Source organism: Crocodylus siamensis, chromosome 9 (assembly GCF_052110815.1).
Source record: "Crocodylus siamensis isolate JL-2025a chromosome 9, ASM5211081v1, whole genome shotgun sequence".
NCBI classification, from domain to species: Eukaryota; Metazoa; Chordata; order Crocodylia; family Crocodylidae; genus Crocodylus; species Crocodylus siamensis.
The window spans coordinates 45128545-45154454 of NC_143403.1; the positions used below are offsets into that span (position 1 = coordinate 45128545).

The window sequence follows — 25910 nt, forward strand, 5'->3', positions numbered from 1 at the left end:
CTGTGTTCTGGCTCAGGGCTGAGGTCATGATGCAAGAGCTCATAGAGGCCTCCCTGCAATGTTCCTGGACCTTTCAACTGTTCCCTGTCATGCAGCAAAGGAATTCCCATCTGTACTGGTGAGTACAGTAATCTGTGGAGATAAATGCAGTTAAAATAGTCTTTGGATTGTGATATCAGAATCTATGCTGCAGGGTGGTGGCCTGGCCCTCACCTTGCCCTTCTGGAGTCCCGTACATGAGACAGGTGGCATGTGAGAGGCAAGAAAGGCTGTGCCTATAATTGAGGGTGCTGCTTGTCTGGGAACAGGCAAAGCTGTTGCTCTAGCACTCTTGCCTGGTACTAGCACTCTACATTTGAGTTTTAAAAGGGATTGATCTCAGCTTCTGGTTTCTAGTTGTATCCATGAATCCAGCTGATCAGTCTGTTAGTGGTACGAACTGAGCTAGTGCTATCTGAGGCTGTTTCTTAAATTCAAGACCTGGATGTGACTCCTGTCCAGACTGAAGTAGTCCATGAGTCTAGAGAGAATGCTGAAATTGCTGCTTTTCTGATGAAAGAACAGATTTCTGCTGGAGCTGCAATTTGGCCCTCTGTCTCAAATTTCTCACTGCTCTGAACAGTCAGTCTGGTGAGTTTTTGGCTGATGAGCAAGGATCCTTGTTTTCCATGATAAAAAATTGCAAATTCTCAGATAACCCCCACCAATCCATAATTAAAATTAAAGGCCCCTCACTCCCCCCACAGTCCACTTGCTCTTCTCGTGCCACTCACTCCCCCCACAACAGCTCCCTAGCCCTATTGGTGCCCCTCACTCCCTCCACAGTCCCCCCAGCAATACTGGTGCCCCTCACGCCCCCACAACAGCCCACATACCCACACACCCACAGCCCCCACAAACATATACCCACCCCCCACAATATACAAGAATAAGACTTCATTTTAAGCTATTGTGCAGTCACCTCTGCATACACAACACAAACACATGTAAATCAGGACAAAAATATTTTTTGAAATCAAAGTAATGAATGTTGTAGATGATCACTTTTTAGAATATAATTTGGTATTTTTCTGGTTCTGAGATGCCCTTGCTGAAAGAAGTACTTCAGGGGGCAAGAGGAGGGACTTCTGGTGGCAAAAGTCAGGGGTTAGCAGGTGGTACTTTTGGGCACAAGGTGGTGACCAGGGGGCGGGGCACTTGCCAAGGTGTGGGTCTACCCATGTGGCCCTTGACAGCTTGCCAAAACTCAGTAAGCGGCCCTCCACCCAAAATAATTGCCTGCCCCTGACCAATAGCAACACTGTGGACTTGGGGACTTTGTTGAACAGGATAGACAATACCATAACACCATTCACTCCAAAAGCTCAAAAATCATGAGTTGTGATTCCAGCAATCGTGAGATTTGGCCGTAAACCATGCAGTTTTTATTTTTAAATGAGCTGTGTTTTTGGTCTGTCTTAACTCCCACACCAATCCCCTCTGCTGCACTTTGGAATCATTCCCAGAACATGGAGCACTCGGGAATGTTTCACCCTTGGCTTGAGCTTCTAGTGCCCTGATCCAAGCAGGTTTCTTTGTGCTGTTTGAAAGTCAGCATGGCTTCCACTCTAAATATTGCACCCTCAAATGAATCTCTAGCTGTCCAGCCATTTCTTAGCTGGTTTTCCTATTTTCTTTGCTTATGCCCCATCTCAAAATACAGTACCTGGTATGAGGAGGGAAGGAGACACAATGGCTGTAAATGTTTAGCAGTCCAGTCTCTCCTTTTGTTTTCTGGGTAAAAAGGAGAAGAATGAGAAGGAAAGTGCCTGCATTGGTCTTCTCCACTTGCCATCCCCCCTTTGGCAAGACTGTTCAGCATCCTCTGGCCTACATTTATGTTGTAGTGAGCTTTTGACTGATATGTTAATAGATCATTGGTGCTGAGAGCTTGATGTCAAAGCCTGGTGTGCAGGCTGTCAGTGTCTTTTTATGAGTTGTCTGTTATCTTGTGCCCATGCATGAAACTTTATATACAGGGCCTCCATGTAACAGACAGAAATGGCCCAGTAGCCCAGCTCCAGAAATCCAGTTCATAGTGGTAATGCTTCCTGGCACTGTAGCAGCTTTTTGACTCTTCTTCTCTGAAAACCAGGTTTTATTTATAAGGCTTAAAGCAAATGTTCCTTGACAGTAGGTATGAAAGCAATATCTCTTCCTTTCCACTTCTGCCCCCTTTACTGCAGGTAGCTAGCTTAGGAGAGCTAGCTGTGGGTCCACTTCTTAATGCAGGGTAAAATCAGGGGGTCAATAACTCTGTGTCCACGCCTTGATTTGGGTTCCTTGGACAAGGTGTGGAACTGATCCACTCGCTCTCATACATAACATCATGGAATGCTTGCAGTAGAGCATGAGGAGCCTAATTTTGAGGTAGAAAGTCCTTATTCCCTTCCTAAAATCTTCTCTCGATTAAATCAAGAGCAGCAGTGATCACTTGTAAAACTAGCAAGGGCAGTTGACTTGGCAGTCTGCTAACAGAAAAGAGTAACTTTCTCCTCTGCTGCTGCTCAGAGGAAAAGAATGCTGTTTATTGCTGTAGAAAGGAGACTGAAGGAAACATTCTTTGCTCTTTGGCATCCTACAAAACCAGACTGGCTTATAAGAAACTAAGCCTGGAGAAGGATCATTCCCCAGTTTCTTGAACAGTCAATGTGGATCTGTACAGTTAGTGTGTGAGCCTTTGCAGGACACTGTGGCAAAGAATGACCAAACAGGAGGAGTATTTATTGACCCTTTTTAAAGAAGGCAGGGCTTTTTCTGTAGTTAACATAGCAGTGGACAAAATATGACCTGTGGGCTGGATCTAGCCCACCAAGCACTTTCATCCAGCCTGCAACGCCCACCAACAAATTTTGCCCTGCCCAGCCCTTCTACCCATGAGGGTGGGAGCAAGGCACCTATGTGTACACACAGCCCCAAACATACCCTCTTGCCTTGCTCCCACCCTTGTGGGTGGAAGGGCGCAGCTGGCCAGTGTGCAGCTTTCATGCGGGGCTGCTGCTGCCACTGCTGCAGCTCCCATGGGACCTATTCCACTTCCCTGGTCTACTGCTGGCTCTGGGCAGCAGGTAGGAAAGCATTGGGGTGGGATTGCAGTTGGGCAGGAGCGCAGCACATGAGGCTGGGGCTGGTGGCAGCGCGGAGCTTCCGCCTAGAGGTGCGGTGGTAGCACAGAACTTGAGTGGGCAGGTATGGGGGTAGGCAGGTATGGGTGCCCAACAAGTGCAGGGTGTGGTGGGGCGGGGAGTGGCAGGGAACAGCAATACAGATGGCTTGGCAGAGGCTGTACCCCTTGCTGTAATGTGCAGTACTGGCCAGAGCCATGCCCAGCGTGCCTGCACCCTAAGCATCCTGTCTGCTACTGCTGCTGCAATATGGGGAGAGTGCAGGGGTGGCCTCTACACCCCATACACCCACACCCTGCCCCCACATACACAACCTCCCAACACACCCTATGTTCCCTCACACCCTACCATACACATATACCCCCCTGATACCCCACCAAACACACCCACACCCACCCACACATGTACACCCCACCATACACATGTCCCCAACCCACCCCACCATATGCGCACATGCCCCCACACCTCCACCCCTTCACCATACACACTCCCATCCCCCATCATACACACACTACCCCCCACTATACAGCCCCCCACCATACACACGCATTCCTACCATTACACCCCCCACACCCACGCCATACACCCCCCCACACATATATCATACACACACGCACACATAGATTCATAGATTGTAAGGCTGGAAGGGACCTTGGAAGCTTATTGGGCCCAGCCCCCTGCACCAAGCAAGAAAGACAACTTGGGGTCAGGTGACCCCAGCAAGGTGACTGTCTAGTCTCCTCTTGAAGATTTCCAGGGTAGGTGGAGGGAGCTTATTCCACAGTCTGGACACTCTGACTAAAGAAGTTTTTTTCTGATGTTGAGCCTGAATTCCAGGACTTTGTGGTCATTACTCCTAGTTTACCCGCACCATACGCACACCTTACCATACACACATATATCCAGACCCCCCTGACAGCCCACCAAACACACCCACACCCACCTACACACCCACACATGTCCCTACACCCCACCATGCACACACCCACACACCCCACCATACACCCCCCGTCCACTCCATCATACACCCCACCACGCATACCAACCCCCACCATATATACACACCCCCACACATACCCACCCCCCACCACACACACGCATCTATACCCCTCACCAGACACACCCACCCACTATACACACACACCATACACACCCACCACACATACCCACACCCACCATACACACACCCCCTACGATGCACACACATACCCATCACACACACATACACACCACTATACATCCCCTTGCACAGTATACAAGAGTAAGAATTTATTTTTGAATTATTATGCAGTCACCTCTATATACACTATGCAAACAAATATCATGACAAAAATATTATTTGTAATAAAATTAAAATATGTTATATTAGATCTTTGACTTTTAGTGTATGAGTTGTTTTTTTTCTGGTTCTAAGATGGCAGCAGCAGGAACCAATTTTTGTTCATTATTATGAACTTGACTAACTGTAGCAAACACCTTCTTTTAATGAACTCTTCTTCTGGTCTCGTGGTTATTCATTATTGTCGCGCCCCGAAGACCGGTGTACCTTTGACCTGCGAGCCTTGGTCGGCACGACCGGCTTGGCACGAAAGGGATCGGTGATCGGACAGGTGGGTATTAACGGCGAGTAGGAGTCAGGTGACTTAAAGCGTATTGGTTACATAGAAAGTTTATTTTACTTATGCTACTGATGGTTGCAGCGTAGGCAGAAGAGTTGATTTGTTCAGTTACAGCATGCAGATATCATGTTACCCAGCATTTACAAGGTGGGTAAGAGGCTTGCTTGTTACAGGTTTTGAGCGATTCACACAAGCTGTCATGGTCTGCAGACTACCGAGAGCTCTTGACGAGAAAGATATATGAGCTGGCAAAAAAGAAAAGAAAACAGGGGTATGCCTGGGAAAAAACCGGGGGCAGTGTTTGTAAATGGTTAATTTACAAACTGTGTCTCCTGGGTGTGCATTGGAGTTCTCCGCTTTGGGAAGAAGTTCTTTTAAAGTTATACTCGGCAAGGTGGCCAATTACTACACGCCAGGAATGAATAATTAACAGGCTAGCAATCGTGCTTTCTTTGTTCGCTCAGGTTTCAGAAAAGGGGGGTTATTTTTTGCTTGGGTGGTACTGGTCCTGTTTGGTCACAGGTGGGCAAGCATAGCACACTATTTAATTTTACAATTTCATTAAAGTTAGCTAATTTGGTATCTCATTACCATAGGTACAGTATCTTTTTTGACATCATAGCACTGAGTTGTATACAATCCAAGGTTAGCTTCTCTCTCGTATGGGAGCTCAAGTGATTTGAAATGAGGCACAGACAGGGGTGTGTATATGCAGCACTGTTAATACAGAGGGATAGACTACAATTACAGAGTTTGCTGTGTTAGCCGCTGACCTGTTTGCCATCGGCATCCGAAATCAAAGACTTTGATCTTTGACAATTATAATGAAGTTGTTTTCCATATCCTAAAATTGGTCGGGAAAAGAAAAAGGCAACAAAGAAAGGTTGCTCTCCCAGTTGGAGAGAACCAGGTAAGCGGCTCCATGTTCTGAGAATGGGAGTGTTACACTGAAGGCTGTAACTCAGAACCTCCCCTTTTTACTAGAGCTGGGGAGAAATGTTCTGAATGAACACTTGTTTGCCAGCGCCCCACCTGAGCATCTTGCTAGCTCAGCCTGATGGGTTATTAGGGCTGCCAGCTTCCCAGGTCTTTGAAAGCCCTCCTGGTGGGCTGCCAGGTTCCCTGGAACCACTGGCTCAACAAGACTGCCAAAAGGCCTAGGAGTCCACCAGAAGTTCTGTTCTTGACTGAATGTGTTCCTCCTTCAAAAACACACAGCTTACACCAGAAATATGCACTGTTGCACCTGAGTAAGAGTTGCCACATGGGGAATTGTATGGGTTATAACTAGGGACCTACTTTAAATCGCAGTTTCACAATTGGTGCAAAAAATGGCATTGACTGTGATTTTTTCCTCCCAGGAAATCAACCCAAAAAAACTCTTAATAAAAATAAAATGCTGGCTCCCCAGTGGGAGCCAGCAGTCATCACTGGCCTGAACTTGCAGCCTCCCAGGCTTTTCCACTAGTCAGTGCCAAGGAGTGGGGCCACAGTGAAATGACCAGGAAATCAGCTCTTTGGGTCCTGACCAAGCCATGAAAATTGTTTTCTCTTGCCACGAGTTAGGTAGGTTCCTAGTTATAATTACAAGGGTGTAATTGTTTTGGTCTAGTTATGATGGTACATTTACTCAAGTAAACAAGTGCTGTCTGTGCCAAACTTGGTTATTGTTCTAGGGAACTTGGTTTTTTCTTTACTATGTAACTTTAGAGCTCAACTTTGTTATGTGTTAATTCTGACTGCTGAATAATGCAGAACTGAGGTACTACAACAAAATATCAATAGCCAAGAATTTTAGTCCTGCCCCTTTTTCCTTTGGGCTGTTCAGGAAACAAAACCTTCCACAAGACCCCTGTTGAGCATATTACCAGCATTCAGTTTGACAGAGATAGCCCCTCTCCCTCCCTTCCCATTTTCTCTATTAGGGGTAACTGCAATGAGGAATTGGTAGAGGGTACTATACCAAACTGGCATAAGTCCCCCAGGCTACCATGGTTATCTAGTGCAGGCTAGAGAGTTCCCTTCTGTTACTACTGGGTGCAGACTCAAAGGTGTTCCCAGCACTTGGTCTTCCCACTGTGCTCTGTGTCAGATGAGACAGTTTCTAGGTCTAGATTACTGCTCAAGTTTAGCCTTCTTTGGAGATATAGAGATATCTGCAGTGAAATGAGCTGTAGGATTTAAACTGGGGAAAGAGCAAGTTACCCACAATGAGCCAAGGTGATAATCATGTGGAAAGGGCAATTCAAAGCAGTGCCATCCTCTAGCAAATGCAGGAATGTGCACAGCTGAATGACTCAAAGGTAGGGGAGAACTCATCCCACATGTATGAGCTGCCTGTGAAGAGTCAGGCAAATATGGTATCTCTAACTAGGCATGCCCGTATCTGTAGGATCTAATAACTACATTTTTGTGGGAGGTTATTAAATTGAGTTACTTCTTATGTCTTGTTCCCCTTTCCCAGCAGCCCGGCCAGACACATTCTGGGCTTGTTCAGACAATTAAGATTTGGGCAGTGTCTCTAGGATGTCTGGAAGGATTAATCTTTTTTTGATCCAGAAGATATGTGAACTGCTGCCCTGCGGCCAGCGGCACAGAAGTTGGAAGATGAAGATTAGCAGAGGGATGAGTTCTTGGTCCCATGCTAGGCTAGAAGCTGGGAGAGAGCAAGGCTGCAGGCTTAAGGAGAAAAAGCTCTGAAACTAAGAGGCTGCAGAGGACTGCTGGGAGATCTCTAGTGCTGTCAGGGGCCCTGCAAGTAAGGTTTAGATGACTTTTAAGGGATATATGAAGAGTGGGGCAGTTTTTGTTGCAACTGGTGGGCTTATGATTTTGTTTATAGTGTAAACCAGTGGGCTGGGTGGGACTAAAAAGGGGAGACGTGGAGGTCCCAGAGTGCCAGAGAGGCATGTGCAGCTACAGCTTGAGAAGTCAGACCTTGTGCAGTCAGTCGAAGCCAAAGGGGCCCCGGAGGGGCCAGCCAGAGTAGTGGGGTGGAAGCAAGAAAGGCTGAGGCCCCAACAAGGGAGTGGAGACCTAAGGTGGCCTGCTGGTTTGGACTTAGTGCCCACTTAAGTAATGATTGGAAGCACCTGTGACACATGTGCATGGATGTAGGGGCTGTGATTACCCGTTAAGGCAGGGGTGGGCAGCTATTTGGGCCAAACAGCCAAGCGTAAGTTGTTTTGGTGAGCTGTCATGGGCTGGGTGAGCACTCCCTCCCAACAGTTCACCAAAACTCCCTATGTGGAATGGGGTCCCAGGCAGTGGTGTTCAGAAGCAGGATGAGTGAGTGAGGCTGGAATCACAGGGTGGGGGTGTGGGGTAGTGACAGCATGGGTCCAGGACTGAGTCAGAGCCACGATCTGCTGCCTCTATATCCCTGTGATGGGTATGAGTTCTTCACTCGCAGGCAGGGCCATGTAGGGAGCAGATCTTGGTTCTCCCTTACTCCAGATCCACGCTGTCACTGCCCCGCAATCCTGGCCCCAAGCCTGGATGCAACTCCCTGCCTGTTCGTGTGTCTCGCTGGAGCTGTGTCTGGGACTGGGATCTTGGTGAAATAATAGCATGGGGCTAGGGCAGATGTAGAGACCACTGCTGGGCCTCTCTGGGGGACTGCAGCAGCCATGAGAGGGAGAGGAGGGCTGCAAGTCCAGTGAAGGAGGAACTTAGCTTTCCTTCCCTCTCCCCTCACCTGTCCCCTCCCCTGGCAGGGTATGCAGTCCGCAGACAGGGGTGGGATGAGGGGATGGACCTGGTGGTGGCTCCACGCCACACCATTTGCAGAAGCTAGGACTGGGCTGGGGCCAGGGGAGGTGGGTGGTGCTGGAGTACCCCATCCTGTGCCAGCCTGCAGCTTGCCCCGGGGATTCCTATTTGGAAGCAGCAGCCCCCAGCTCCCAGCCCTGCCAACTCAGTGTGGGGCAGACCAGTGTGGAAGAGAGGCTGCGGGAGCCCCGATGAGGACGCTGTGTCAGGCTGGGGCTGGGACCAAGCCAGTCTCCATGGAAACTGGCCCCCAACCCCGGATGCAGCTCTCTGCCTGGCCATGTGCCATCTCCATGGAGACCAGCCCTGGCACCCACCCTGGCCCCAGATGCACCGCCCTCTCTAAGGATCCTGCCACTGACACTACCCCCATGCTGTGCCACTCCATCCTACCCCATGCCAAGCTGGTGGGGTTTGGGGCTGTCGCCATGGAGCAGGCATCCCGGGACAAGCTGAGGGCTAGCATGAGATAAGTGTGCCCCAGCGCTGCTCAGCGGGGCCGAAGGACCTGCTGTGGGCTGGGCAAAAATTGCTCTGTGGGCTGCATCCAATCTATGGGCTGTATTTTGTCCACCCCTGCCCTAAGGTAGTAGGTGTCCTGGGGGCCATGTACAGGCTGGGAGGGCCAATTAAATGTAAGGACTGGAATGAGTCCCACAGGATCTGAAGAGATTTGCTGGCAGGAGAGCAACATGAAATTTGCTCTAGGGCCTAGGGACAGAGTCCCTCTCTAAACTTTACTAAGAACATCAAAGCATGGGAGGCGAGAGTAGAGGGAGGGCACCTAGAGCCAAAGGAGAAAAAGAATGGAGAGTGACCACCAAGAGGTACCATGGCTACCCGTGGGGCACTGATCCTGTTACACCATGGATGGGCAAAATATGACCTGCAGGCCACATGCGACCCACCAGGCCATTATGTCCAGCCCATGGAGCCCCTAAAAAATTTAGAAAATTAATATTTATCTGCCCCGGTTGCCTGTCAAAGATGACAGGAGACAGGGACAGTAGGACCCAGGGGGAGCCAATGGTAGAACTAAACAGCTGCAGCAGCAAGTCCAGCCGCTGGCTTCGCCCCCCTCCAGCCTTCCCCCACCAGCCCCAGCTGGAAGCCTCTGCCTAGCAGGGGCTTCTGGAGGCTTCTGGCCTGGGACTGTTCCTGCCTCCCTGCGTGGAGGGAAATACAGATAAGAAGGTGTGGGGGGGAGGAAGAGGCAGGGGAGAACCCTGGGCGATTGCCTCAGTCCTGCCGGCTTCTGCGATCCTGGCACTGCAGCTGGGAATCACGTGATGCTGGAGGCCAGCTGGTGGGTGGGGGGCGAGCGGGGAAATGGCTGTGGCAGGCGGGGGGGAAGGGGCAGTGAGCAGGCTGCAGAGTGCAGCGACAGCCGGGCGGGAGCACAGAGCCTGCACTGATGCACCAGGGCCAGCACTGGTGGGGCCTAGAGTGGAATGGCAGGAGCATGGGGTCCAGGCTGCCAGGGGCTCTATGAAGCCGGGCTGGCTCCCTCCTCTCCCTGCTTGAGCAGCGCAATACAGTCCAACTGGCTAAGCAGAAGTGCTACAGAAAAGGACCTGACAGTTACAGTGGACAGTAAGCTGAATATAAGTCAACAATGTGTCTGTGTTGTGAAGAAGGATAACAGCATACTGGGCTGCATTAGTGGGAGCATTGCCAGCAAATCAAGGGAGGTAATTATTCCTTTCTAATTTGGCACTGGTGAGGCCACATCTGGATTACTGTGTCCAGTTTTGGGTCCTCCACTACAGAAAGGATGCAGATAAATTGGAGAGCAATGAAAATGATTAGGGGGCTGTGGCACATGACTTCTGAGGAAAGGCTGAGGGAACTGGGTTTATTTAGTCTGGAGACTGAGCATGGATTTAATAGCAGCCTTCAGCTACCTGAAGGGTGGTTCGGAAGAGGATGGAACTAGCCTGTTCTCAGTTGTGGCAAATGACAGAACAAGGAGCAACAATTTCAAGTTGCAGCCAGAGAAGTTTAGGTTAGATATTAGGAAAAACCTCTCATCAGGAGGGTAGTAAAACACTAAAACGGGTTACCCAGAGAGATTATAGAATCTACATTGTGGAGATTTTTAAGACCTGGTTAGACAATGCCTTTGCTGGAATTATATAGTTGGGGATGGTCCTGCTTTGAGCAGGGGGTTGGACAAGATGATATGAGGTCCCTCCCAACCCTAATTTTCTATGATTCTATGATTCTAAATTGTCTCACAGTGAGATTTTTTCCCTCTGGGAAGAGAGTTTCTGTTCTCCTATACATACACAGGAGTCTGTGCCCTAAATTCCACAATCCTTATTTTTATTGTTTTGGGGGTTTTTTTCCCATATAGGAGCAGTTCTGAGTGACAGAACCATAGATGTGGATCTTGCCCCGTCAGCTGAAGATTAGATATCCCTGGATGTCCTGACTGGAGATTTGCAGGCTGAGAAGAGCACACAGTGCTCATAGTTCCCTCTACAAGCAGTGCATCAAGTGTCAGAAATCAACGCAAGTCTGAGCAGGACAGATGGATAGGAGTGGACCAGGGCTGAGTCTGATGACCAGGTTCAGCAGCACTCCAGGCCCAGAGTCTGGTGTGAAGATCAGCGCTGTGGTACTGAACAGCAACATCCCTGCAAAGGCAGCAAGACAACAGCCTTGGGGGTGCAGTGCAGGGTCCTCTGTCTTCATTTATTTTAAATCTCTTCCCTCCTGCCGAGAGTTCAACTAACCATGTTGAAGATCCGTGGACCACAACCTCATCTTCCCATTGGAGACTTGGTATAAGAAGCAGCATCATTCACACAGAAGCACTACTGAATCACCTTTAAGGTTGCAAAGTGAAGACCTTAAAAACGAAGAAATAGCTGCAGGAAGCTTGCATATGCAAACCATTAACTTTATCCCTTTGCACATAAACACTTTTAATGTATATTCTGACCTTTTGCTGTGTCCACTCTGTCCAGCCACTGAGACAAATGCAGAATAAATATAAAGCAATGTAAAATACTGTCAGGTCAGTACTCTCTCCTCACTCTCAAGAGAGTGTTATACAGTCATTTAGCAGAGGTGTCCTTGGTGACAAACAGAGGAAGCAGTGGGCAAGCAGGTCTATAGTCTTTAGGTGTAGACTCCCATGAGTTCTTCAGGCCTCAGTTCAGGATAAATTCCTACACAGGACTGAATCTAAGTACATGCTTTGAAGGACTCAAAATTCCATGTATATGTGAAGCGCAGCCTCAAGAAACCAGAGTGCATGTCTGATCAGTTAAATCTTGTAACTCAGGTGACTCATAGATAGTTTCAGCTGCGAAGCTAAAAGGCTGTTCATACTGAAGTGGAAGTACTATTAAGTCTTCATTTTCCAGCCTGAAGAGTTTCAGTGAAAAAGAACATTTTGAGAAATTTATAACTAGCTGAAGAGAGGAATTTTACAGAAATAATCTCACAACACTACAGGGCTCCAGACACCACTGCAGTCAGAACTTCTGAGTTCACCTGCATCACTAGACACTCATTTTATTGATCACTGATAATTTGGGACTCCTGAGCAGGATTCACTGTTGATTCTTTTTAATCTGACAGTTATGAATTTCCTTTTTGTGTTGTGGTGTCCATTAAACTACTTGTCTACTCCAAGTGGACAATAAATTATTAGTTGAAGTTATAACTTTGTTACTCTAGATCAGGGGTAGGCAGCGTTTTTAGCTGGAGTGTCCAAAAACTGCAGTGTCTACCTTGTAAGGTGCTGGAGTGCCGGTATGCCAGAAAAAACAAAACGGGGGTAGGTAGGGGGTGCATGGCAGGATGCACTGCATATTAATATAATTAATAATCATAAATGTTGGTTTGTTCATGGTAAATACTAGGTTTTCTAAAAATTCTAAACTTGGTGACAATAAATAAAACTTCATATACTATCTTTGCTCTTGTGTATTCTTTTTCGTTAAGCATGTTGACAGGAAAAAGAGAGAAAGGAAAAAAAAGAAGAGAAAGAAAAAAGAAAGGGAAAGGAGAGAAAAATGGAAGAGGTAAAGAAAAAAAAGAAAAGGAGAAAAAGAAAAAATAGAAAAGAGACAAAAAGAGAAAAAACAAAAGGAAAAATAGAGAAAGAAAAAAGAAAAGGAGAGAAAGAGCAGACAAAGGGGGAGAGAAAAAAGAAAAGAAAGAGAGGAGAGAAAAAGAGAGAGAGAAAAAGAAAAAAAAAAGAGGTGTGCCTTTATGTCTCTTGCCCCCGATGTCTCCCAGTGATACTGGCTGTAGCTTGGGCTGCTGGTCCAGGGCAGTGTCTAGTGGAGGGAGGCAGCGACACCCCAGTAGCAGCTACCAGGGCTGGGGTGCTCAGGCCTCCCCCGTGGTCCCAGAGTGGGGGAAGCCTGGGCCCAGGCCTGGGAAGGAGAGCTTGGGCAGATGGATGCCCTGTCCCCCGGGGGGGAGGGCAGTGCCAGGGCCAGGTGCTTAGGGAAGGGCCATAGATTCATAGATTGTATGGCTGGAAGGGGCCTCAGAAGATCATCAGGTCCAGCCCTTTGCACCAAACAGGAAATATGACCCCAGCAAAGTGACCATCCAGTCTCCTCTTGAAGATTTCCAGGGTAGACAATTACACCACCTCTAGAGGGAGCTTATTCCACAGTCTGGACACTCTAGTTGTGAAGCGGTTTTTCCCAATTTTGAGCCTTCCAGGAGTTTGTGACGATTACTCCTAGTTTTCCCTAGGGATGCTCTGGTGAACTGTTGTTCACCAAGGGATGTACACCTCTAATGTAGCAGTAAGCTGCTACCAAGTCCCCCCTCAGCTTCCTTTTTTTCAGGGTGAAGAGTCCCGGATCCCTCAGCCTTTCCTCATATGGCTTACCGTGCAAGTCTCTGATCATACAAGTGGCCCTTCTTTGGACTCTCTCAAGCTTTATCATGTCCTTGTTAAAGTGTGGTGCCTAGAACTGGATGCAGTACTCCAGCTACGGTCTCACCAATGCTGAGTAGTGTCGGAGAACAGTGTTGCTACAGCATTGCACTGCTGGCTCACGTTCATACTGTGGTCTGTTATTACCCCCAGGTCCCTTTCATTCGTAGTGCTGGTTAGGTTGGCATTGCCAAACCTGTAGGTTTGCAGGGGATTGTTAGTCCCCAGATGGAGCACTTTACATTTCTCAACGTTGAACTTCATCTGCTTCCAATCCACCCAACTTGCCAGCCTGTCTAGGTCCACCTGTATCTACAGCCTATCTTCAAGCGTGACCATACTTCTCATAACTTGGTGTCATTCGTGAACTTGGCCAGTGAGCTCTTCACCCTGACACCAAATCATTGATGAAGATGGTAAAAAGCATTGGACCAAGCACCAACCCCTGTAGGACACCACTGGCCACTTCCCACCAAGATGACACAGATCCATTCATTAGAAGTCTCTGGGTCCTGCCCTGCAGCCAGTTTCTTTTTCATCTGACAGTCTCGCTGTTAAGCCCACAGTCTTCCAATTTGCTCATGAGAGCATCGTGGGATACCAGATCGAAAGCTTTTTGGAATGTCAACCTCCTCTCTCTTATCCAGGTGGCAAGTCACCTGATCGTAAAAGGAGATGAGGTTGGTAACACAAGACCTGCCCGTGATGAAGCTATGCTTGCTGTCATTCAGAATCCTACTTTCTGCAAGCCTATTGCACATAGACTCCTTAATGAATTGTTTCAGAATTTTCCCTGGGATAGAAGTTAAGCTACTTTGCCTATAGTGGCCCTCTTCCAGTCCTTGGGGACCTTCCCAGAGCACCATGAGTTTTGGAAGAGATTCACCAGGGGTTCCATGATTACTTTGGCCAGCTCCTTCAGCACTCTTGGATGAAGTTCATCTGGTCCTTCTGATTTCTATACGTCCAATTTCTTTAATTGAGGGATCCTGGTTTTCCATGATAAAAAATTACAAATTCTCTGATAAAAGATTGCAAATTCTCTGATAAAAATCCCAAAATCCGTGGTTAAAATTAAATGCCCCCACAGCCCTGTTGGTGTCTCTCACTCCCCCACTACAGCTGCCCAGTCCTGCTTGCGCTCCTTGCCCTCCACCCACAGCCCCTTGCCCCCCAGCCCTGCTGGAGGGGGCCCCCAGCTGCCAGGGCTATGGGACCAGGGACCCAGGTCCACAGCCCCCTGCTCCCAATGAAAGGCAGCAGCTGCTACAGCAGGAGCACAAACTGCCTCCCCCCAGCCTGCTGCTTCCTGCTGCAGGCTCAGGCAGGGCCAGCTTCCAGTGACAGTGTGCACTCCTGGGGGGCAGGGGGAACCTGCGCCTCCCAGATCTGTGTGGGGGTTGGAGGCAGGGTGGATGTGCACTGATCCCGTGCATGCAGAGGAAGTGTGGCGAGGGCAGCATGAATCTTGCAGTGGCAGGCAGCTTTCGTGTGTGGCCCCACTGTGCCCTGCCATGCCAGTCACACACACTGCGCTCTGGAGAGCCTGGGGGAGGGCAGCAAGGCAGGAAGCACAGTGTTTGCAACCCAGGGTTTGCAGCTGGCTGTGCACTCCAGCCAGGAGGGGGTTTTCAGCCTGCCTGCTCCCTGCCGGAGTGCTCGGCTGGCTGGAAACCCGTGCTGCTCCCAGCCAGCTGAAAACCCTCCCTCCCAGCTGGAGTGCCCAGCCAGGGAATGCCCAAGCTGGCTGAGGGAGCAGGGAGGTTTGCAGCCGGCTGGGAGCGGCAGGGGTTTCCAGCCAGCCGGGCACTCCAGCGGGGAGCAAGGAGGCTGCAAATCCCCTAGCCAGCTTCCCTCCCCCCAGCCCTGCCCCACAACCCCCAAGCCCCACTTACCTCCAGCAAGAAGAGTGAGCCTGAAGCAGCCTCTGGTAAGTGTGAGTGTTGGGCCCTGCCTTTCCCCCTTCCCTTCCCCTCCCAGCAGGGTTGAGGGTTTCCCCACCCCTTTTGCAAACAGCTCTTGGAGGCTAGAACTCAGCCAGCCTGCAGAGCTGTTTGCAAAAGGCAGAAATGCATGGGTTTCTCTTCTAAAAGGGAAAACCCATGTTTTCTCTGATACAAATGGGAAATCTGTGTTTTTTTCTGTTTTTCCGTGGGAAATGGAAAACCAGGATCCCTGTGATCACATACCAGTTCTATGGCAATAGTAGGAAGGCGGTCATTTGAACCCTGCTCATTCTGTACCCTAACTGGTGTGATTTTCCCCTTGACCCAGTGAAAAACCAAAGCAAAGTAGTCATTCAGGAGTTCAGTTTTCTCCTAAGTGCCAGTAACTAGCTGTCTCAAGTTGTTGAGCAATGGCCCTACACTCCCATTTGTTTTTCTCCTTTTTCCTACATACCTAAAGAAGGACTTCTTGTTGTCCTGGATTCCCATTGCTGATTTTAGTTCGGTTGCCACCTTAGCTTTTCTAATCTGATCCCTACAAGTGTGGGCCATTGCTATATAGTCCTCCTTTGGGGCTGTCCCTATCTTCTATTGACTACACTTCTTTCTTTTTTCTTAAGAGGATCATGATTTCCCTTTAGCTACATTTCCTCTGCATGGGAATGGACTTCCATTGTGCTTCAAGGATCGTGTCCTTTAGGAACGACTACTCTTCATGCACTCCTTTCGCCTTCTGTCCCTGGTCCCCTAGCACATTCCCTACTAGTGACCTGAACATGTTGAAGCTTGCATTTTTGAAGTCCAAAACTTCAAGCCTGCTGTCCGATTTGTCTGCCTTGCGATGGACCATGAACTTAATGGTTTCATGGTCACTATTACCCAGGCTGCCCTCTGTGTTTAAGTCAGTCACCAGGTCGTCTCCTTTGGCCAGGACCAAGTCTAGAAGAGCATTACCTCAGGTTGGCCCATGTACCTCCTGAGTCAGAAAAAGCTCTTTGATGCAGGTCAGGAAGGAACGTGACCAATCCAGCTTGGCCAAGTGTTCCTCCCAAGAAATGTCTGGATAATTGAAGTTGCCCATAATGACCATGTCTCGTGGCCAGGTGGTGTAGGGAGAAGCAGGCGCGGGGGAAGGTGCCATGGGCAGGCTGGTCAGTTGGGAAGGCAGGAGCCAGGTGGGAAGCAGGCCTGCCCCAGGGCTCCATGGACAGGGGCACCCAGTGGTACCTGACGTGGGGCCTGGTCCAGCCCGGCCTGCCCAGCTTCGCAGGCATGGGGCAAAACCACCCTGCCTATGAGTGGAGTGGAATGGAACGGCCCCTACACAGCCGAGCGATAAGTGTCCTGCGCCAACCCTGGTGCACGGCATTAAAAAGTTACTGCATAGCAAGATTTTTTATTTTGCGTGGCTCCGCGGGCCAGTAGGCAGGACTCAGTGCTGCAGAGCAGGGTGGGGCCTGGCAGGGAAGCTCGTTACAATCACTGGGAGTTCCACATTGCCAGAGTGAGGCACCCCCTGCCCACCTGCCAGCAGCAAGGGTCCCAACTCTGCACCACTGCTCCCACTGCTTCTGGGAGGGCAGGGGGTACTTTGCCAGGGTGCCACAGGGCTCACAGTGGCCAGGAGCTTCCCCGCCTGACCCAGCTCTGCCCTGCCATGCTAGGTCCTGTGTGCTGGGCTTTGGAGGCTCTGGAGAAAAGACTGCAGGGTGGTGAGTCCCAAGTCCACAGCAGGCAGCCAGTGGGCTTTGCTCCAGCCATGTCACCTGTGGGGAAGGGGAAGCCAGGCTCCATGCTCCACTCCATTGCAGCAGCCATCACCTCCCAGCAGCTGCAGGCCCAAGTCCCTTGCTCCATAGCCCTGACAGCTGGGGCCCACTTCTGGATAGCCCAAGCCTGCAGTGGGCATCCCACCCCCGCCCTGCACACAGATTTGGTGGTTACATGCCCCCCGGGAATGCGTACAGCAGTGGGAAACCAGCCCCACCTCTCTGCCCCCCAGAGGAGCCACTCGTGGTCCTGTCTCACTCCCCACCCGGGCCCTGCAGCCGTGCATGGCACCAGACCCCTCTCTTACTTCCACACACCACCTGCCTGGGCAGAAGCCCCAGCCTCAGTCCTGCTCAACTCCCTCTCTCCCTCCCTCCCTATGGGGGCCTCAAACCCCCTCTTCCCCCCCAGACTTACCTGTGAGAGCTGCTCTCCAGGCTGCCTGGTGGCCATGTGCATGTGTACACATGCACATGATGCCCCCTAGGGCTGTGCAAAACAGCACCGTTTTGTTTTGACATCTGTTTTGCCATTTTGAAGGGATGGTGTTTCATTTTGTTGTTTCATTTCATTTCAAAGCGCTGTTCCATTTCGTTTTGTCAAAACTGTTTCGCTGTTTCTATGCATTTCGAGGTTTTGTCCATATGCTATAATGGGAAATCACAAAATGCCTAAAACTTTGTCATTTCTTGCCTGACGTAGATGAAAATTGCAGGGGTAGTAGCCCCTTCTGAGGGCATAAAGCCTACCAAGTTTCAAGGAGAGACATGCAGCGGTTTCTGGGCAATTGCACCTCAAACTGTTCAAAGCAAAACTCCTGACACTTGCCAGCAGTGGCAGCCTATTCTCATCTGGCGTGCAGATCTGGGGGCCTGCACCCCTGGGGGGGCTGCGGAGCTGTGTCAGACTCCTCCCAGGGGTATGAGCCCCTGGATCTGTGTGCCAGATGACAGGAAGCTATCGCTGCTGCCTGGGACCAGCAGTGGGCGCATCCCCCCAGCACCGGGGAAGATTGATGCTGCCACCAGTCCCATGTGGCATAGGCAGCCTCCTGTCATCCAGCAAGCAGATCCGGGGGGTCTGCACCCTCAGGAGGAGTCCAGCATATCCCTGCAGCCCTCCCAGGGGTGTAAGCCCCTGGATCTGCATGCCAGATGAGAAGAGGCTGCTGCTGCCTGGGACTGGCGCTGAAGACAAATAAGAGGGCTTCAAAATTCAAAAGTTTTCAAAACTTTTGAAATGTCTTGAGTGCCCTTGCTTCATTTCAAAGCCTTTTGTTTCATTTCGATTTTGCTGTTTCAAGCTCAAAATGCATTGAAACAGCTTTGAAGCAAAATACCTGGTGAAATTATCACACAGCCCTAAGTGCCCCCTGCCTGACCGCCCTCCTCCCACTCCCCTGAGCCACTTGCAGGCTGGAACTCTGCCAGCCTGCAGAGAGCTCTTTGCAAAAGTGGAAAATCTGTGCATTTCTCTGCTAAAATGAGCAATCCATGTTTTTCTCAGTTATAAAAGTAAATCTGTGTTTTTTCCTCTGTTTTTTTCCATGGGAAATGGAAAACCCAGATGCTTGGTGGTCACCAGTTATTGTACAATATAACCTCTCAGGAAAAATAACATTTAATGAGTGCAGAGATTTTATGCCCATGAATTCGTAGTAGAAATGAGCTGCAGGGAATTCAGGACACTTTTAAAAGGTGCCTCACATGGAAGGTATTGGCAGAGAGCTTTGCTCAGTCATGGGAAAGGCACTAGAAAATAAGCATTTAGATCTCCATAGGGTTTCCCTTCTTTTTCTACTATTCTCAGAAACACAGTGCAGAAGAACATGGGTGAGCAGTTCCTACAACACCATTTGCAATTATTGACAAAGTGACAACCTTGATGGGGATTTTCAAGGGGTTCAGTCTCTGCTTCCATTGGAGCCTCTGACCTGAAGTGGAGCAGGTAGATTGATGCTGAACCTTTTGACTGTCCCATCCTCTATGATGTACCTCAACTGTTTCTGGAAGCATGTATAGCAAATAGAGCTGTGTCCTGAATTTACAATCTGAATTGAATATAAGACAGGATTCTGTGGAGGGAACGAGCAGTCACAGGGAATGGGCAGAAAAAGAGCTATACAGATTCCAGGTCTGGACTGGCCAAGGGAGCGTGGTCCCATTCTCCTAGGTTCTAGCCGTGCCTGTGGGAATTGTATTTCTTCTGAATGACTGAGGAAGTTTGAGGAAAGGAAGTCAGGAATGTGGGGGAGGGCAGAGGCCAGTGCGGGAGAAGGGCTGTGTGAAGAAGTGGTTGAGGTTCATCTGCAAGCAAGCAGAAGCCTGATAGGTCCTTAGATAGAATGGGGAAATAACATGCAAAGGGGGACAGATTCTTCTGGAGGAGCAGGTGGAGAAGATGTACTGGGTCTCTTCTAACATTTCTGACTGAGTTGAGCAGACCCTGGCAGGGATAGAAATGTTACAGCTTGAGGAAAAGGGCAAACTGACTACCACCTGCAGGGGAGAGGAGAACTACCCTGTAGTAATACACTATCCTGGCAATTCACAGCTGCTTACAAGGGGCAGACCCCAAAGACTTTACAGAACAAACTGCAGCGAGGAAGAAGAATGGACAGTTAGTGGCAGAAGGTGATGTTGGGGAGAGGCTGGTCTGGGTCTTCCATGTACAGCGAACGCTTCTACTGGGGTCCCCTAACATAACCTCATTCCAACCCCAGCGTCATCGTCCCCAGGATCCAAAAAGTTCTTTTCTCCCATCCCTATTATATCCCTTGAATACAAAGATCCAGAACATTTATCAGCTGTAGCTCAGTGCAAGAACCAGAGCAGAGATAGAAGTGGAAGCTGAGTAGGACATCTCGAAGTGGGTAATCCTGGTACTGTCTCCCCGCCCAGCTGTGTAGCACCAACCTACCTGAACTAGCATGAGATCTGCTTACAGTCTCAATTTCTTTTCATATGGTCTGTTTGTCATCTTGCTTGCTGTGATCCTCAGCTGGGAAACTGGCACTGTCTTGTCTTCTTTTCTAGAGCCTCTCCCCATCTGCTTTTTCTACTGCTTTTTCTGTCTGCTCTTGTACTTTTTAATGGCATACTCAACTGGAGTTTCCCTTGATTGAACTGTGTACAGTCATAGAGTTTAAAGCTACAGGGGATCATTATATCTGCTATTCTGATTTCCTGTGTAGAGCAGGCCCTGGAAGTTCACCAGGTTACACTGCCTATGAATCCAATTATGTGGCTGGCTAACCTGTCTTATGTGAAATCATCCAGTTTGGATCTGAACAGCTAAAGAAATGGAGACTTCCATATTCTTGGGAGTTTGTTCCAGTGATTAATCACACTCATTAAAAATGTATGCCACATTTCCCACTTGAATTGTCTGGCCTTAGCTTTCACCCATTAGTTCTTCTTATGCCTTTCTCTGCAAGATTAAAAAAGCCCACTAATAGATGGTACTTTTTCTCTAAAGATACTTACTATCCATAATAGTGTTGTCTCTCCATCTTCTTTGAAAAATTGAACAGATTGAGCACTTCAAGTCTCTCAGTGTTAGGCAATGTTTCCAGTCTTCAAGCTGAATCATTTCTGAACTGTTTCCAGTGTTTTTGCATCCTTTTTTAACACGGTGAGATCAAGATTTTGTGCAGTATTCCAGTGTCAGTGCCATGCTAAATACGAAGGGAAAATAGCAATCCCACTCACTACTCCCCAGCTGATACACCAGGGATTGCATTAGCCCTCCCCTAGCTTGAGTGATCTGCCTGCTTTTACCCGTAAATGCTTTTTAGTCACTAATTTCCAGGATACAGCCCCATACACTTCTGCAGGGATGGCTTTCATTTTCTTTTAATGGATATGAGAAATTTTCTGCAGCTGTATTAAAATGAATTTTGTTTGAATGATTTCCCCATAAGATTCTTCTATCCTTGTAATTATTTTCCATTGGCTGATTTTATGTCAACTTAATTTTATCAATGTAGATTTTATATTTATTTGCAGAGCATTGGTGAAAATGTTGTAAAGCGTTGGACTTAGAAAAGTGCCTACAAAACCCCACTAAAAATATTTCTGTTCAGCAATGCCGCCTCATTAACAACTAATCAGATCATGATCTATGGGTCCTGAACAATCACTAACTTGTACTCCAATGATCAGCTTATCTGTATTTGTCCAACATAGTTACCTCATGTTGGGTATGAGACCTTTTAAAATGGAATATTATCATCTATGTTTTTTAGAAACTCCAGTGGTGTTTTACTGCTGGTCGTATGAAATCTCCAGAGTGTGACTCCCAAACTGAAGTTTGCCATAACACGTTTCTTCCATGCATTAGAGAACTGTGTGTAAGGTGTATCTCACCCTATCCTCAGATTCCATTAGTACCTCCTGGGGCTGTTAGATAGCACACTGATCCCTATATTCAAGTCTCCATGTTCCAGGTTATCAGTAACTCTAAAACAGGAAATAGTGTCTTTAATATAGACTGGCCCAAACACATCTCTTTCACCCACCCCTGCCCCTCCTGGACCATCTGTAACCAGTTATTGTAACATTCCAGGCATTCACATTACCCCAGAAGATTTCAAGTAATTGCAATAATATCAGATTTCCTCTTATCCATGAAAATGTCCAGTTCCTTCTGTTTATTATCCAGGCTCCCCTGAACAAATTGAATTTTTTCACATTCTTTGCCCCAGTGGTTTAATTTGGTCACAGCTCCTTGAGTCTGTTTTGTATATTTAAGTTTGTACTGTGTTTGCCTCCTTTGCCCTCACCCTTTGCACTGGTATGGCCTAGGTGCCCCAGTTAGTCACTAGTTGCAATTAGCCTGCCCACCTCAGGGATGTATGCCATGCCTTGTACAGCTCTTCTCTGCTAAAATGTGGGCCCGTGTTCCACAGCCATGTGCCCTGCCAGTTGTGCAGGCTGTGGTTCACCTCAAGCATTTTCTGTCATCTTTTGCTTGAAGGGGACAGTGAGCACCACCTTATCACATTGGTAAATGCTGTGAAGTCAAAAGAAACTGGAATGGTCACTGAGACAATCCCTCCAAGTTTTCTTCAGCTCTCTACTGAGGTCCCCGAAGTCTCCCATAATCTGTATTGTTGTGTGCAATGTCATATACAACTGGAGACTTGCTGTCAGCTCCAGAATCTTATTTTGTCATGCAGTACCATCTCAGATCCTTACTCTAAGGAGACAGCACATTGTCCTGTCATTCTTGTTTTTGTCCCTGTTACTGAATTCTCTGTCCACTCTTCTTGATTTGGAGTTGCCAGTGGCTATTTTCTTATGTGTTTGAAGAACCTTTCTTGAGCCTGCTTATAGTATGAGGCCAGCAGCTAGATCCTCTGGAGTGCTCTATTCCATTCTACTAGATGAATAGCCAGAGACATTCCCTGTAGATGGCCTCGGTGAGTGTCATAGTGATTCAGTCCTACTCAGATTGACTGCTTTGTGCCTCCCTTCCACTATTGGTCATGCAGTCCTAGGCCTCTCCTTTAGAGTCTGCTCTCTCCATATCTGTTTCTGCTGTTCTTTCATCTTGAGGTGTCTGTAACAAATCTTATATCCGCTGGCAGGCCTGGTTGGTAGTCACTTGTTCTTCCTGTTGTGTGACCTTTTTAATGTGGCTGGGGGAGAGGGGGTGCACTGGCATTATAAATTCCTGGTGGGGACAGGCACTGATGCTACAACCCTTTGACTGGCTGGACAATAGTTTTGATTTCCTTAAACTGAAGGAGGCTCTAACCCTGTTGAGTGGCACTAATGAGGCTGTTGTCAGTGTGGGTGTCGGGAGAAGTGCACAGTATTATCCAGATGTGCACAGGTCTGAGGGTTGTGTCCAACACATAGCCCATTTGTGTGGCACAGCATTGACCTTCTTTTCCATCTGTCCCCAGGTGGTCGTACAATTGACAGATGACCTGCTCTCCCAAGCAGTGATGATGGTGGAGAACAGCCGGCCGACACTGGCTATCAACCTTTCTGGAGCCCGTCAGTACTGGCTGGAGGGCATGCTACGTCATGAAATAGGTCAGAAGACAGGGTCCAGGATGGGGCTGGGGACATCAGAGCAAACAGGAACCAACTTGGAAATAAAGTTCCTGCCTTTGAAAAGAAATAAAAATAGAGCCTCATACTAAATAGTGCATCTGGGAAGAGAAGGGGTTGTGTGGGTGTTCTGGGATGGGGGAAGATTGGGATAGAAAAGGCTTATCCTGTCACATAACAAGAAGAATTAGCAGAGGCATAACTAGCAATTTTGGCACCCTGGGCAGAGAGGCCAAAGAGTGAAGAGTGGGGTGCTAAGTGCCAGAGAGTTACCTGACCATTAGTTCAATGTGGGATTTCAAAGACCCTGACTCACCACACATGTTGTCCGCTGTGGTGGAGGTTACTGCTGTTGCTGCAGCTGCCACCATGGGACAAGCCTTCCCAGGGATCACCGTTCTGGCACTCCCTCTAAATCAGCACCGGGGGTTGGTGTCCTCCTCACCCTGCCTTAGTTACACACCTGATTGCCACCCATGGGCATTTTTAAGGGCACAGGCAAGAGTACAGCTGAAGCTGAAGACTCCAAACCCATCTGAAATGACTGCTGTGTAAACTTTCCCAGTGTGATAGAGAAGCGTGTTCATCCCAGGGTTTGAGATAACGAACATACCCAGCAAAACAAATCATAAAAACCATCTTAAAGAAGAAAATCCATAGAAAACAGCTTACCTGAAAGCCTTAACCCAAGTTTTGATTACTAATAGACTCGGTAAACAGCTGAAATGGCATATTAAGTATATACATGCATGTTATAGCCCTTCTTATATTGATAACAATAAGTGAATATGTAACTATGTAGTTCATGTATAGGTGCCTATTATTATATGCTTAAACTAAGCTTTCTTAACAAAGCTATTAAAATCTTTCCAGAAGAACACAAAGGATTGGGGGGAAGCTTAGTTACTGTGACTATGAAATAAGGAAAGGGAAGCAGGTAAAAGATAAGGAAACATTTTAGATCAATGAGGAAAAGGGTAAGAAATCCTCTCTTCAGTGTTTCAAGGCCATAACTAGTTTGGGTTATATCACAAAGATCCCCAGAAATACAAAGAAAATCAAAACTACCCAATCAGAAGTTGTTTGTTAGAGTTGCATGTGCATGTATGTATTTGTGTGTGCACATGGGTGGGCTTCATAAGAAGGAAATGAGAAAAACACAGGGAGTCCCAGAAGGGACCACCTGCTGCCATGATCCTCACATTGGTCCTCCTCCAGCAAAAGTACAGGTACAAACTAGTTCTTTGCTGTAGTGGACAGCCACATAGACAGCGGGGTAAGTGTGTATCTTATGCTTGGGTTGTTAACAGTAAAAGGTCAGGCTTGTCTTCTGCCTCTTTTATTAGTGGCCAAACCATGAATATACCAGTAATCTAGGTAGCAGGAGGGAGTCTTCTTCTGAAGGCCTCTGGCATCTGGAAATAATGCATTGAACTGGAGGTACCTCAGCACCAGAAACATACTGATGGAATTAAGGCAGAGAAGAGCAAACACATGTTCAGGGGATGTCTGGGACAAATATCATGACTCCATGGAGCTGGCTATGCACAGATGCAGAGAGGCTAAGGGTATGTTTCCAGTGCCTAAGGGCTGTGATATGGAGGGCTCCAAGGAGAGGTTATTCTGGGCAGCACAAGTTGGGCTGGGACCCCAGGTAGCTTTCACTGATGGTTTTGAGGAAGGAGTCCCTGTCACAAAGTGGATCTGTCATCTTCAAGGGCCCTTGTGTATCCCCATATATGGAACTCAATCCTGGCACTGAGTACAAAACAACATGCTGTGTCCGAGGAGGGCAGGGCTCCAAGCACCTGTCTTGGCACTGAACACTTGCCATCAAAGGCTCTAAGAACAGAAGGGAGCCTGTATTGCCCACTGCTACCTTGTTGAGTAGGGTTACCATAAGATTTGTACTTACTTTGAATTGAGTCAGTGCAGGGCTGGTTTAGCACTACCACAGTGCAAGGCTAGTGGCAGAAAAATACTATAGCTCAGAAGGGAGAGTTTCAGTGACATGTTACTGGAGGGTGAGGACATTGTAAGGCAGTGTCCTTGCAGCATCAAGGCAGGAAAGTGTAGAATAGGCTTTGTTTTTATTGCTTAGAAGTAGCATGAGCCTGCTGTGGACTAACTGATACATTAGCTATCATGCTACTCAGACGTAATTGTGGCAAGGTGCCTTCGTTTTACCACAAGACAAGCAAGTCATGGTTAACCATAGATGGGGGTGGACCTCTGACTTTGCTTATTGACTGCTTTTCATCTGCCCTGTGGTAAAACTAAAGTTCTTTGTCCTCCCTATGATGACTTAGTAGGCTAGCTACTGCACAGTAAGTTTATCCTGGTTGAGATGCACCTTTTTAAAGCAGTGAAGACAGCCATGTGTGTCTATATTATGATACAATCTTTAGCTGCACTAACACATGCTGATTTTTCCACAGGATCCCACCTTATTCAGTACATGGGATAGATCCACGGTGGCCAAACCACGGCTCGCGAGCCATATACGGCTCACCGGCATGGTACTTGCAGCTCTTGCCCCACTTCTTGAAGCCCCACGCACTTCTCTTGGGACTGCCAGCTCAGGAGCCGGCTGCCAGAGCAGGGGCTACAAACATGCTGCTTAACTCAAGGCGTGCGCCCTATGGGGAAAGCCGGAGCAGCTCAAC

At 48.3% G+C, this 25910-nt stretch overlaps 1 protein-coding gene across 4 annotated transcripts in view; it reads left to right on the forward strand.

Annotated features, from left to right (window-relative positions):
- The window catches only part of MATCAP1 (microtubule associated tyrosine carboxypeptidase 1), an 82004-nt gene that overhangs the window by 34898 nt on the left and 21196 nt on the right, over positions 1–25910 (forward strand). For all 4 annotated transcript variants that reach the window (XR_016444071.1, XR_016444070.1, XM_090062018.1 and 1 more), the window contains one exon: positions 23094–23226. Coding sequence is in view for 2 of the 4 variants with exons in the window: in XM_090062018.1 (XP_089918144.1) it covers positions 23094–23226 (133 nt within the window). In the remaining 2 variants the exon portion in view is untranslated. The remainder of the gene's footprint in view (positions 1–23093; positions 23227–25910) is intronic.